The sequence below is a fragment of the Betta splendens genome, chromosome 4 (assembly GCF_900634795.4).
Source record: "Betta splendens chromosome 4, fBetSpl5.4, whole genome shotgun sequence".
NCBI classification, from domain to species: Eukaryota; Metazoa; Chordata; class Actinopteri; order Anabantiformes; family Osphronemidae; genus Betta; species Betta splendens.
In genome coordinates, this window is record NC_040884.2 from 6810873 (window position 1) to 6825446 (window position 14574).

Consider the following 14574-nt stretch of genomic DNA (forward strand, 5'->3'; position numbering starts at 1 on the left):
CAGCCCTGCGGCCAAATACTATCTGCTTACAAATGCACTGCTGTGAGCTATGCGGATTCATTAAGCCCCTTAAAGGTAAACTTAAGAGGATATAATCCTACGCTGCGGAATATTAAACCATGTAATGTGTGAAATCTATTTAAGGCGGTGGTGCGTTCCGATCTGTGTACCTGTAGTTGCCCAGGTAGACTCCATCTGGGTTCAGCATGGGGACGATCTTGAAGATCACATGGTCTCTCAAAACCTGGGCCACTGGATGGAGGCTCACCAGGAAGTCAATCACACCTATAGGACACACCCACACACACACGCACGCACGCACGCACGCACACACACACACACACACACACACACACACACATGCGCACACCCACACACACACACACACGCACGCACACACACACACGCACGCACGCACGCACGCACGCACGCACGCACACACACACACACACCCACGCACATACACACGCACACACCCACGCACACACACACACACACACACACACACACACACACACACACACACACACACACACACATACGCACACCCACACACACACGCACGCACACACGCACGCACGCACACACACACACACACACACACCACAACCCCACGCACATACACACGCACACACCCACGCACACACCCACGCACACACACACACACACACACACACACACATGCACACCCACACACACACACACACGCACGCACACACACACACACACACACGCACGCACGCACGCACGCACGCACGCACACACACACACACACACCCACGCACATACACACGCACACACACACGCACATACACACACACACACACATACGCACACCCACACACACACGCACGCACACACGCGCGCACGCACACACACACACACACACACACACACACACACACACGCACATACACACGCACACACCCACGCACACACACACACACACACACACAAACAAAGGGAAATAGACTTGAAAAGAAAACCGAGGACGGGCTAATTGAGTTTTGAGAAACAAAGGGAGAAGGAAGGACAGCGAGGGGCATCGTCAGAATCAGGGGAGGAATAAGAGATGTCAAGACTAAATCGATACAAATGGAATGGAGCTGACGGCGCTGGAAAAACAGACAGCACACAGCGGGCTAAAAGCCAACTCATCTGATTCATGATGAGGCCCAGACACACACACACACACACACACATGCAGAGTCGCGTAGGACAGACTGATAGGAAGACAGACAGACAGACAGGTAAATACATACGGTAAAGCTCTATCTGTGCTCCTTGTTATGTAAATGAAGCCTCCAGCCTGCCTCTCAATGGACAGGGTCACTGCTAAAGGTGAGCTGTGTCCTCCGTCCCCACATCAACCTGCCCCCCCCCCCACACACACTCATAAGCAAAGAAGCAGTGAACCTGCCCACTTACCTCAGTCGCTGCTGACTGAAGGGGCAAGGAGTCATTAAATCCTGCTAAAATTGTCTTTTAGGCTGTAGCACCACACACAGAGACTATTTCCCAAAGGCTCCCGCTTTTTCAAGCCGGTTTATTAGTTTTGAGTAAGTGGAGCTCAGGAGCAAAGGAAGCAACTTCAACAATATCCTCAGATTGTAGTTTCTGAGATGTTGGATAAGAAAACAGGTTTGTGATCTATCCCTGCTTCTTACAAACTTCCTTTTTTAATAAGTAGTGTTCCTAAATTACCAAAGATGGATTGACTATGAAAACAGTCACCAAACAATAACAATCATAGAATCATTCCATCAAAGCAGCTTCATTCAGACTTTACCCTGGCAGACGAAGGAGGCAGGAGACTCTCCAGGATGAACCCGAGCTGTAAGAAAGACCAGCTTCTTCTCCTTCTCTGGACTCAGGTGGTCTGAGGTGGAGAGCAGAAAAACAGGAGCAACAGACATGAGCCTTAAATAGTGGGATTTTACACAGATAAATAAAAGTTCTAACTAATTGTAACTAAGTGCAGCGTTTGAAACGGTTCCAACTTTTCTGGAGATGAGGTTTGTACTTATTGACCTGTCTGCCCGTTTCCAGACAGACACACATAAATCAAACATCAAACTAACACACAGAAAAGAATATTTAACCGGGCCGTTCAATTATACATCTACAGAGGTCGGATCTGCCGGAACACGTGTGGCCTGTGTGAGCTCTCCTTTGAGTTAAGGCTTCTCTGGCCAGACACTCACTGCTCTCACCTCCTGCTTCTGCTGTGGAGAGCACGCTGGACCCTGGAGACGCTCATTAATAATTTAGAATCAGAGCATTAATATTGTTTAATTAACATTTTAATCAATTCAGAAACACTTAATTGAATGATTGACTGAATTTAGATATTTTTAGATATTTTACATGCCCAATGGAAACTATTCTTTTCTTTATTTAATTTACCCTTAATTGCAAGAGGTTATATTAATCTCATTGTTTTCATAACATCCCTTTAATAGTCAAAGGCTAAATAAAGAAAAAAACATCAGTCTGCCCTCCTTCACTTTATCTTTATCTGACTTTAAAACCACAGAGGTCAAAATTTTGCTATTTTCTTGGCCAGTGTTTCTCTTCTAATTTGCTGCTGCTAATGGATGGAAGTGATTGTGTGCCTCATTGCTATACACAAACTTAATATCCTATTGATTCCTCCACTCACTTCTGCTGAGCAGAGAAAATGCTAATTAGCAACAGGCTATGCACCTTTCCTTCTCCTTAATTCCAATTTAGCCTCAGAGTGCTGTGTGTGTGTGTGTGTGTGTGTGTGTGTGTGGGTGTGTGTGTGTGTGTGTGTGGGTGTGTGTGTGTGTGTGTGTGTGGGCTTTCATGGGAGCGTGTGTGTAAATGTGGTTAGGGGTCATAACAAACAAACAAACGAAAAACGCTGTTCCATTTAAGTACTCTCCTGATTTTATTTCGTTTTTCTTCTCTCCTTTGCCCTTCACAGAGACAAATGGCTTTGCCATTCAGGAGTCCTCCATGGAGCAGGGCAGGCCGTTTGTTGTAAATGTGAGTGCTTGCGGTTTGGCCGGCCACTGGGTGCTCGGTGCTGTGAAATTCCATCACTTAGAAATTCCTAGTTTGGCCTCGACCCCAGGCCACACACACGAGCGCCTGATACAAGGCACAGTGACACACACTCGAGTCCACACACTTTCCACAGAGTAGAGCTGCAAGCATCACACCACAGCGCACGCACCACGCACACACGCACACAACACGCAATGCACCACGCACACACACGCACCACACACCCCACACACACGCACCGCACTACACACACACACCACACCCACACACACACACACAACACACACACACACACAACACACACAATCACCGCCACAGCACACACACCACACACACAGCACACCACACACGACCCACACACCACACACACTCACACAGCACGCCACACCTCCCCACAGTAAAAACTAAGGAGCGAGCAGGTTTGTGAGCCAGAGTGGAGGGCAGCTGCTGAGGTCCTGTTGGGAAGTCGACCATCGTGGCCATGCTACATTTAGCCTCAGTGCGAGTGCTCTTCCTGCTTCATCAACACATTCTCCTCCAGCAGGTTCCTGGAGCTGACAATGGATCCAGCGTTTAGCCCGCATGCTTGTGTGTGTGTGTTGCTGTTGTGCAGTATGTGAGTTGTGTGTTACTTTGTCTCCCCTGGGCGCTCACAAATGCTCCCCCAGTAGTTGTTGTACTGTAACATCTGTGTCGCTGCATATTTGACTGGTTCCAGCCAAGCATCGTAGAACAGAAGCAGGTTCTGCTGCTCTGCACGCACTCAACAACTCAGAGCAAAGGTTACGTGTGAGGGAAACAAAAACAGGCTCCGGTGTGGGTGACATGTAACACAAACTGTGGTTGAGCCTCAGCAGAACAAATGTGCAGCGACGTCTCCTGACCTCTAGGTGTCAGTAGAGATCAGCAGGCCGGGACAGAGAGGCACCAAAAGAGGAAAAAGAACGAGGAGGCAAAGGATTAAAAACAAATTAATAAACTGAAAGGTATCAGGAAGGCAACAAAAGTCATTTGTCTTTCTTTGCTAACGCTTTTATATAGATTGTAGTCTCAGAAAGGACTAGATTACATGAGGAGAGTGGAGCCGAATGGCAAACTACGTTCATTTATGGGTCAAACATTTTAGTTGAACTCACCCACTTTATTTAAATATTGTGATTATTGAGCCACAGTCAATTTATTATTATTATATTTATTATTAGTGGTAGAAATTACAAATAAAATGCAGGTAAATGCAGCAGCATCTTTAAATGCTTGTTCAGTTTATTTAGCAGGTATTTCACATCTATAGATATTTTACAACAAATAGGTATAAATGAATAATTAAAACAAATTAAGAATTACTGACTGTGTCAGTAAACAATATGGCCAATTAATAAAGTAACTTTGGTCCGAATTCATGCATACTTTTGTGTGTCTGACATCATATTTTAAAAACCACTAAAAAAAGGTGGAACATAAACTTTATGGTAATGATTTATTAACTCGAAGAAGATGAAAATACACAATATATATCTTCTTTATAAATATAAGTTAGTTCATATATTAGTGTTTTTATTGTTCCTAGAAATGAGTGCAATGAATGAAATGGACTTAAATCCTGCTTTCAAAGTTTATAAATGGTACAGATCTAATTTAATATTTGACTTGAGTTCGTCTCTGCAGCCGTGCTGCTGAGGCACTTCCTGCTCCTGAGAGGCCGTGTCTCTCATTTATGAACCTTTTTAACTTCACTTCATCACAGCCCTCTATGGGCCTGTCACAGCAGCTCACAGAACATGATTGAAAAAAAAAAAGAATTAAGGAGAGAGGGGCAAAAAAAGAGAAGCGGGGGGAGGGGGGGGGGTGAGCGCGGAGGTGTGCGCTGGCAGCAGGAAGGTGGATGCTGAGCAGAGGAGGGGGAACGTGACAGTGAGTGAGTGAAAGCAGCACAGCAAGATTTATGCCACACTTCCAATCAAAGTGCTCCCTCAGCATATTTCTCACCTGCCAAAGTCACCGCGCTGCCCTGTACGGAACATTACTGCTCATTCTCTTGGCAGCTGAGAGGACATAAAAATTAAAGGATGTCAAACTACTGCGATCAGCTCTGATAAATATGTAAATTACCGCGCGAGGAGCAAACGCCTGCGCACAAACAACATAATCTGAAGCTTTGTGAAGTCAGTCCTGGCGGTGCTGGTCAGCGCTTCTGTGACAGCTGTCCCGGGAACTTTCGGGCCGCGCTCATAAGTTGTGACATGATGTAATTAACCGAGCGCCTCTCTCGATTCTCTTCCTCGGCGGGTACAAAGGAAGCGCTGTCAGGACCTTGCGAGGCGCCCTCGCTATATTTAAATATATTTAAAACAGCAGATGTGATTCGAGCAGATGGAGGGCAGATTTTTCCATTACTTTTTAATCTCAATTGATGCCCAAACTTTGTCACCGGAAAGTTAAGGAGCAATTTTAAAAGTGGTCCTAAAGCGGAATGACCACAGTTAACAGGATCTCCATGGACGCTGACGAGTTTAAGCTTTTATATGAAACCAGAAGAAAACAGGGAGAAGAAAACAGACTCTGCTGCAGCTCTGCCCCAAACTCCCCTTCTACCAAATGCTGCCAGTCTGAATCCAAGGCGTCTTTATATCTCCGCCTCTCTCTGCCCTGTGGGTTTACACCGTCATAAATTAGCCTCACTTTGGTGCGATGGCAACAAGACACGCTCTGTGCGCCGCTCAGTGCATCATATGGAGGATGGCCGCCCGCCGTAAATCGCCGCCGCGTTGGATTTATACAGAGCCTTGGGACGAGATGCGGCTCCTGCCCAGTTGAGTGAGCCCCAACAAGCATCAGAGCCCCCCCCCCGTGCTCCACCCGCTGACACCACCCACTCGGCCTCCTCAAGGGCAGACAAACAGAGAAAGCGGGATGGTGATGTGCACTAAACCAAGGAGGGCTCTAACGTGATAAGAGCTCTATGATGCTGTTTTCTTCCCCAGGAACTGACCGAGGCCTCGGCTTCAATTTTTTTTTTTGCGTGGATGTATGCGGTCGCGTCCGCAGGTGCTACAGCGCCTGTGGCGTCTCAGATTTATTCAGCTCATCTTTTCGCGGGGAGGCAGGGGCACCGCCGGGGCCTCCGCTCACCTCACACGCCACATGGTACCAAACGAGCATCTCAGGCAGGAGGAGGAGAAAAATAACGGCAGGTTCAGAGGTGGAATCCCTGCTTAACTCTGTTAATGGCCTTAAAGGCGGCGACGGAATGACAAGAAAAGAAAGCTGCATAGGAGGTTTACACAGAGAGGCGTCGGGATCAAGATGGAGGATGGTGAGGAAAAGGAAGCAGAAGTGAAGACAAAACAATAACTTTGAACTCTAATTAGATTTATACATTCAACTGTTAGGATACAATGTAACCAACAGTACTGATTCGGATGGGGCAGACGGACAGGAAAGAAGGAGACAGACCAGTGTGAGATGAAGGTAGGCAGTGCAGAGATGCATAGTGGCTGTAGCTTCATAGACAAGAAAGCAATCAGAAGCAGATGCGTGATGGTGGAGATGGTCGGACCCCAGGAAGGGGATTATAGAGAGAGAGAGTGAGAGAGAAAAGAGAGAGAGAGAAAGAGAGAGAGAGAGAGAGACAGAGAGAGAAAGAGAGAGAGAGAGAGAGAGAGAGAGAGACAAAGAGAGAGACAGAGAGAGAGAAAGAGAGAGAGAGAGAGAGAAAGAGAGAGAGAGAGAGAGAGAGAGAGAGAGACAAAGAGAGAGACAAAGAGAGAGACAGAGAGCGAGGGAGAGAGGGGAAAGTGACAAAGGGTAGAAGCAGAGGAAACCCTTGAGAAGACAGCATGTGAGGACGCCAACAGCGGCCTCTTAAGTGGAGATGAAGAGGCGGCAGGATAAAAAGCTCTGAGCGCTGTGTGATTATGGATCAATTTGCTGCAATCAAGCCCCCTTATGGCTGGTCCCTGTGAAATGGAGAGATTTGTGCTCCTCAAGGGCAGCCGTGATGACAGCGGAGGTCACCGACAACGGGAGTGGCAGAGGGAGACGTGTGGCTGGAGGGAGGAGGCGTCGCAGGGACAGAGGGGACGGAAACGCTCCGTCCTCAAACACGGCGCCGCAGCCGGAGCTGAGGCTCGTTAAGTTAATGTGGGGAGGTGGGGGGAGAGGGAGGAGAGCGGTACCACACCGGGACCGGGACCGGGAGCGGGGACGGGAGCGGGACCAGGACCAGGATCAGACCAGGACCCAGACAAGGACCAGGACCAGGACCAGGACCAGACCAGGACCAGGACCAGGACCAGGACCAGGACCAGGACCCAGACAAGGACCAGACCAGGACCAGGACCAGGACCAGGACCAGGACCAGGACCCAGGACCAGGACCATGGCCGGGACCAGGACCAGGACCAGGACCAGGACCAGGACCAGGACCAGGACCAGGACCAGGACCAGGACCAGGACCAGGACCAGGACCGGGGCCGGGGGCACTGATACTGCAGCCTGTCACGCATAGATGCGGAGGACGAACGCCTCCTTCTGTTACACACTGTCAACACGACCTACATTAAAGTGACGCTTTTACCAGGCTGATGACGTCACCTTCATTTGTGACTAAAAGCACAACTTTTTGGTTGATTAAAAAAAAAGTCTAATTCATTTGTTTCATTGTAGTAAAATTTACTTCCAAAATAAGAAAAGACAGGCCAGAAAAGGGATGAAGATGTTTGATCCTATGAACCTGCCCCATGTAAGTGAACCTTTCTCCTTCCTCTGTCCTCGGGGGAAACAACACATCAGGCTCTGAGCTGAAGCCGTCTCTCTCACAGTCACTCTGTTTTACGGAGCCCTGCGACCGTGAAGGCAGCGTCACAGACGGTCGGCACCGAGAACGAGACAAAGCGGCCGCTCCGTCCGGGATCAAAAGCACCGGCGATGAGATGGGGATATGTGGAAGCGGGGACTGCTCGGGGTTTTAAGGCATCGGTCACAGGCCGTCTGAAACCCACCACTTCTCCTCTTTTGCCTTCAGAAGCGATGACAGAAGGAGAGGAACATAAAAAGGAGGGACGGTCGGTCTGCGCGCGGCGTGATACAGAATCAGAGGCCGCCAGTAATAGCCTTTTTTGAAGAACGCGGCACTGAACTTTAAGGGCCGTCTCGCTTGAAAGGACAAGTTACAAATCGGAAGAAAGGAGCGGGAGAAACGATATCCCAGGGACGGACCCCCCGCTGTGCCGGCCTATCGCTGCAGGGAGAGAAAGAGAGCACAGGCGGGCGTACAGTACGGGACGCAGGCAGATGGACGCACACAGGAGGTGTAGGCTTTTATTACGCTGTCTTTTCCTGCCCATCAATAATTTCTGAGCCACAATAATAAAGCCGGGCCGAAGTAAACAACCAGCGCATCTGAGCTTTAATAACCAGCGTCACACCTCCCAGCTATAGCTCTCAGTCAATTCCTCTTCCTCTCCATGCTGGTTGATTCTACCTGCTCGCTCGCCTCCGCTCACACACACACACACACACACACACACACACACACACACACACACACACACACACACACACACACACACACACACACACACACACACACACACACACACACACACACACACACACACGGAGCCTTAAATCTACTTGGGCTCGTGTGTGAATTGTGGCCGTCGGCGTCGGCGGGAACGACAATGTCATTCAGCAGTTTAGTAACAGGCCATTACCTTGTTAATACCAGTGTAATGGGCGGTCTGCTATTTTAAAGCCACAGCCATGTTTGTGCCATTAACAAACACTTAGTGTGCCGTTCAAATCAAGAGGCCACTGGGACGCACCAAAACAATAATAAAGCAACAGAGACAATGTGATAACAGGCCCCGTCTCTTTATGAAGCGCAGAAACATAAAGAGCCCGGCACATCAGCGGCTTTGGTTCATTTCACAGCTTATATGAGAGCGTTCACAGATATGACAAGAAGACTGAAAGAAATATTGCTTCTGTTATCGTATCTCCTGATATAGAATGTTTAAACTTACACTGTTTCTCAGTCTTTTTGCTTTATTCTCTTCTGAGTGGAAAGTGAATAAAGGTGCTTAGAATAGGTTTAGAATAGGAATAATAACAATACAATTACATTATAAAATAATAATTAGAATAGTTTCCATGGAAGGAAACTGCCATTACAAGAAGACAACAACTGGGCCAAGACACAGGACGACACCTTAGATCGGAGCAACTCTGTCTATTCTGTGAACATGAATTATTCCGGCTGCTCTGTCTTTACTCAGAACTCACAGGACACCTCAGCATCAGGTCATTTCAAGCACATCCTGCTTTGTTTACATCATAAGTCACGTGCACTACTGAAAGGACAGAAGGACGTATTTAGATTTAACGATTTAAGCAGATGCAGAAACGCACTAACTGGAGCCCACAGCTCCTTTTACTTACATTCTACCTCCACAAAGAGAAGCCGCTTTCATCAGCATCCGCAGCCTCTCTCCCAAGTGCTGGGCAAGAAGTTCTGCATCAATCGTTTACACGGGCTTTGAACTGGGCTGTGGGGATGTTCGGCTCCTCGCCGATTTCCAGCGCTTTCACTTATTCGTTCTAGTAACAGGCGTTTCTCCACTCCATTTTCAGCCGCTTCCACCACTTTAGCCACGTTTTTTCCTGGTAAACGCCAGGGATGTGCCGCAGCCAGGGTGCTCTTGGGCAAGAGGCGCTCGGGCGAGGGTTGAAAGCCGTCTAACACGCGTTATTTGTTCCAGTGGCATTAGTGCATTCATCTAAAATGCAACTAAACGCGGTCTTTCATCAGGTCAACGGGACGTTGTTTGTGATTTTTGCTTCCCAGTTGACATGTTTTTTCTCTGTTCTGTTTTGTTTATATGATCAAAAAGGTAGTTAAGGAGTTATCAATGTCTCTAATCTCTCTGTAAGTTAACTTGAAAGGATTTAAACACAGCGCAAAACCTGCTGTTAATACAAGTCCACGATAAATTAAATCACTTCTGGAAAAGCTTAAAAAGTGAATATTAGGTTATTGTATAACTGCTAGAAAAAAGAGGGCTGTAGGCATAAAAGAAGGACAGGCGACAGCATGTGAATTCAAATGTAAAGCCTCCTCCGTTAATGAGACACACGCGAATGCGCCCGTACGTCACAGCGGCCGAAGCGCGGTGCGCGTCTGAAATTAAACGAGCATCGAGAAGGTAATTGAGCCCACGATTCCTGTTTGTCTCCTTCTCCTCCCATTCCCGATTGGCTCGACTGATGCAACACCTGCATGCTGGTTGGTTTAGGATTAACGTGGTTGCCATGACAACACGCCACATGTAGAGAAGTGCTACAACGGACGAGTGTGTGTGTGTGTGTGTGTGTGTGTGTGTGTGTGTGTGTGTGTGTGTGTGTGTGTGTGTGTGTGTGTGTGTGTACTTTGTTTGAAGTGGCAGGCCTTTTCAACAGCTTTGATCAGGGAAATGTTTGTAGTGGGGGCAAACCTGGAGAACAAACAGGACTTCAGAGAGATTAGCGATCTGTGGAACACACACACACACACAGACACACAGACACACACACAGACACACACACACACACACACACACACACACACACACACACACACACACACACAGGCAGCACCTCAGCTGGAAATTACACTCTTTCTCTCCGTCGCGTGTGATGAAGCAAAGGCACAGACGAGGCGGGAGGGATTTAAGGAGTCGCCGTATCTGCTGGATGACATTCCTCTGTTCTCGCCTTCTCCTTCACACCCTGTAGGCTGATGTTTTTAGGACCAGTGATCCTGAGCACAGCCGCTGTGTCTTTGTGTAAATCCATCAGCGCTAAGGAAAGAGCAGGCGAGTGCTGTGGCAGCCCAGGTGTGACACACGGCCCCCACGCTCCTCCATCATGCTATACGGAGCAGGTACTGTGTGTGTGTGTGTGTGTGTGTGTGTGTGTGTGTGTGTGTGTGTGTGTGTGTGTGAGGGGACGGGTCCGATGTGCGAACGAGGAGCCGGGTTTCAGACAAATCCGCCGCACAGCGCGGACAGAGCGCTCCGACCCCGGCCCACACGGACGGCGCCGCAGCTATTCTCAGAGACACAAGCACATTACTCAGTCTCGCAGGTGGGAGGAAAAGTCATCCGCGAGGTCGCAGGAGGCGTTACGTCTCTCACTGCAAGTGGTTGAGAGCTTGAAGAATGGAAGCACGGCACAAGGCTAAAACAGAGAGCAATGTGCTCCTCGCGGGGGTTCCAGCTGCCGGACGGGTGCAAGTCATGCTCCTAACTCCCAACTACTGGGGGATGGAACCTGAAGTGCAGTCCTACCTGTAGAATTATGGGCTGCAAAGTGAGTCCCTACGCTGTGGTTTCTGGGCACTTTTAACCCTAAAGGACTTTCATTTCAAAACATAAAAAGACATAAATTATGTATGAACCTGGCAAATACTTTCTCAAAAGCAAATAAATCACAGAGAGAAACTTGAGGCAAATCAACAACAACAACAACAGACGTCCCACACTCGACGCACGCCAGATGTGCTGTAATGTGTTTGTGAGCCAATCCGAGGATCCTCTCCTTGTTATTGAAGGACGGAGGCCGAGGGAGGTTAAGAAGCAGCGAAGCGAGGGGCCCTGATCACACCCCGAGAAGTCGGCCCCGAGGGGGGAGATTAGGGCGCGGTGATGCAATATTAATTGGCGATGCCGCACGCCGGGGCCGCTGGGTTGTCCGGGTCGGTCTCCCTGAGGACGCGCTGTCAGCAGCTGAGAGACGGGCGCGATGAGCCCCTGACCTTGTCTGTCAGCCGGTGGAGGCGGGGGGAGGGCGGGGGGGCAGCCCACCAGCCCCTGACACACGGATCAAACTCGGAGCCTGCTGGGACCCCGCGCGAGGAGACGGACGCCGTGGTGACGAGGAGACGGACGCGTCGCCACGGCGACGAGGAGACGGACGCGGCGAGCGTCAACCATCAAAACAGCTGAACTTTACTCCCGCGTCTCACGGGCTGCAACCCGGACTCATGTGAGCTCCCTAATGCGCGGCTATGACGACCTACCAACAGCTGGCGGCCGAGCGGAGACGATGCAGTAGAAAGGGAATCAGTTTACAGTTTGTCTGATTCAAAACCGTTATCTGCAGAAGAGCCACGGCTTGACAGCTTCCTGTCAGAGCGCGTGGACGAAGCTGCGCTGCTGCGTCACGTGTCGTGGGTTAAACCTCCCGTCGGTCTGCGTCCTCATCGACACCCGCTCCTCCACAGGGTCAAGCATCCAGCGCTCCCATTCTTTGTGTCGGCCCAAACGCTGGTCTGTACTGTATTAAATTATCGATGCTGTGGGCTTCAATAATTCAGGCCAGCGGGACGTGTGCTGACGGTGACGGTGAGTTCCCTGACATGTTACTGAGCGTCCCTCCAGAGCGCCGGTGCAAGTTTCCCCGCTCTCCAGTCAGCGACAGACTCACGGCCGCTGCCAAAAGGTCAACAACTGCCAATCCCAGCAGAGAGACGGGTGAGAAAGGTGAGACGGGTGAGACGGGTGAGACGGGAAGACAGGCAGCGGCTCCGAGGCGCCGACGATGAACCGTCTTACGGCCACTTCTCGTCTTTTAAACCCTAATTAAATGCGACTGCAGATTACAGCAGCACCAGTAGCGCGGCGTCTGGCATCCGGAGGAACGGGCTGTTGCTGCGTGTGCCAGAGACAGAGTGAAATGTCATGCTGTAACGCTATTTCCTTGAGTCTGACAAACGAGGCCCCGGCTGCGCTCTGGTGTTGGCAGTTACCTATGAAAGAATGCATCAATCCAATTGGCTCTGCTGCCCGACCTGTCACAATACTCCACGTTTCCTCTCCACTTGTGGTGGAACACACACACACACACACACACACACACACACACACACACACACACACACACACACACACACACACACACACACACACACACACACACACACAACATATAAACAGGAATTACATGCCACATCCACCCCACCCTCTGAGCACCTATCCTCGGCTCCGCTCCAATCTTTTGTCATCCGCCCCCAAACACCTTGTGCTGGTCCCTGTCTCCCGCTGCCTGTCCTCTCCTCTCCACACCCCCGTCTGACATCAACACCTAGCTGTGTGCAGGTGCAAGGCTGTTGGCGAACTGTCAGCTTGAGTCTCCTTTACATAACACACACACACACACACACACACACACACACACACACACACACACACACACACACACACACACACACACACACACACACACACACACACACAGCTTGGCTCCAGCACAGGCGTTTCCCACTCGGTGAATCAGTCTCCACACAGCGAGCCAGATCACACCCTGACTGTCAACACATAAAGGAAGAATAGCAGAGAGTGTGTGTGTGCTGAAGGTTGAAAACAAACAGACTGGTTACATGAAAGGAAAACAACAAGAGGAAACTGAAACTGGACTTCGCACAAAAGATAAAAGACTTTCAAGCATTTTACCCACTTCAGGTGCCTTCGTTAAGAGGCCGATCTGAAGGCCCCACTAATAAATGCAAGGTCACTGACACCTGCAACAACACTAAGTTGCAGTAAAGTTATTTTAATGCATTTCTGCAGGTGTCGCTGGTCTCTTATTAGATGATCTGTGGGCTATGATCTATCATGGCTCCTTCTGATCACTAACAGCACCTTTCTGTGATTGTAAGAACAGACTCAATAGATAAGATTCATATCAACTTTACTGACTATAAATGAAACCATCAAAGAATAAAGATATGCTGATATAGTGTTAATGTAGTGACTGGAAGGGTGATTAAGCATAACCGCACCCCCACCCCCCCCACCCCACACACACACACACACACACACACACACACACACACACACACACACACACACACACACACACACACACACACACACACAGACCGCGTGGTGACCTCTAGAGCTGTGAACATGGGATGCGTGGAAGGCTGCGTGGCCCAGGGTCATGGCAGCTCCAAACAAGACTCTCATTAACACCAGGCCATTAAAAGCGCCTGCTGTCCTGCGGTTGTGTGTGTGTCTGCGCTTCAGTCATGGACTTGGGGTCCAGACTGACACTGACAACTGCAGACAAGTGTCAGTCTGGACCTCAGCCACGAATCACATGCTGAAGATCACTATTGTTGTTTTAGCTTTTAGAGATATTAGCTGAAAACATGCGTCATTTTTACAGGTGCTCAGTCAACATGTGGAGACCATTTTATTTAAAATATGTAACAAATTAAATGAATGAATAGACCTTTTCTCTACCTTCTGCATATTTGGGTGCATAATATATGGCGGCTTTTCTGCACGGTGACAAAGACAGAGTGCACGTGCAACAAACTGCGCGCGCTGATGTGCTCGTTTCTGCGAGGCCTTGCTAGAATTGGTATAATTTATCACACCTAATTAATTATGCTCCGGCACAGAGTTATCGCTGTCGCTCAATCGTCTCTCCAGTCCGAGTCCCTCTGTCAGGCAGCGGAGAGGAACTCAGATAAACTCTCAGCCTGAAACACCACAGA

At 49.2% G+C, this 14574-nt stretch overlaps 1 protein-coding gene across 1 annotated transcript in view; it reads right to left on the reverse strand.

Annotated features, from left to right (window-relative positions):
* agbl4 (AGBL carboxypeptidase 4) overlaps positions 1-14574 on the reverse strand; it is a 226899-nt gene that overhangs the window by 37217 nt on the left and 175108 nt on the right. The window contains exons 7-8 of the mRNA XM_029145963.3: positions 1790-1879; positions 171-285 (exon numbers count right to left, since the gene is read on the reverse strand). Of these exons, the coding sequence (XP_029001796.1) occupies positions 171-285; positions 1790-1879 (205 nt within the window). The remainder of the gene's footprint in view (positions 1-170; positions 286-1789; positions 1880-14574) is intronic.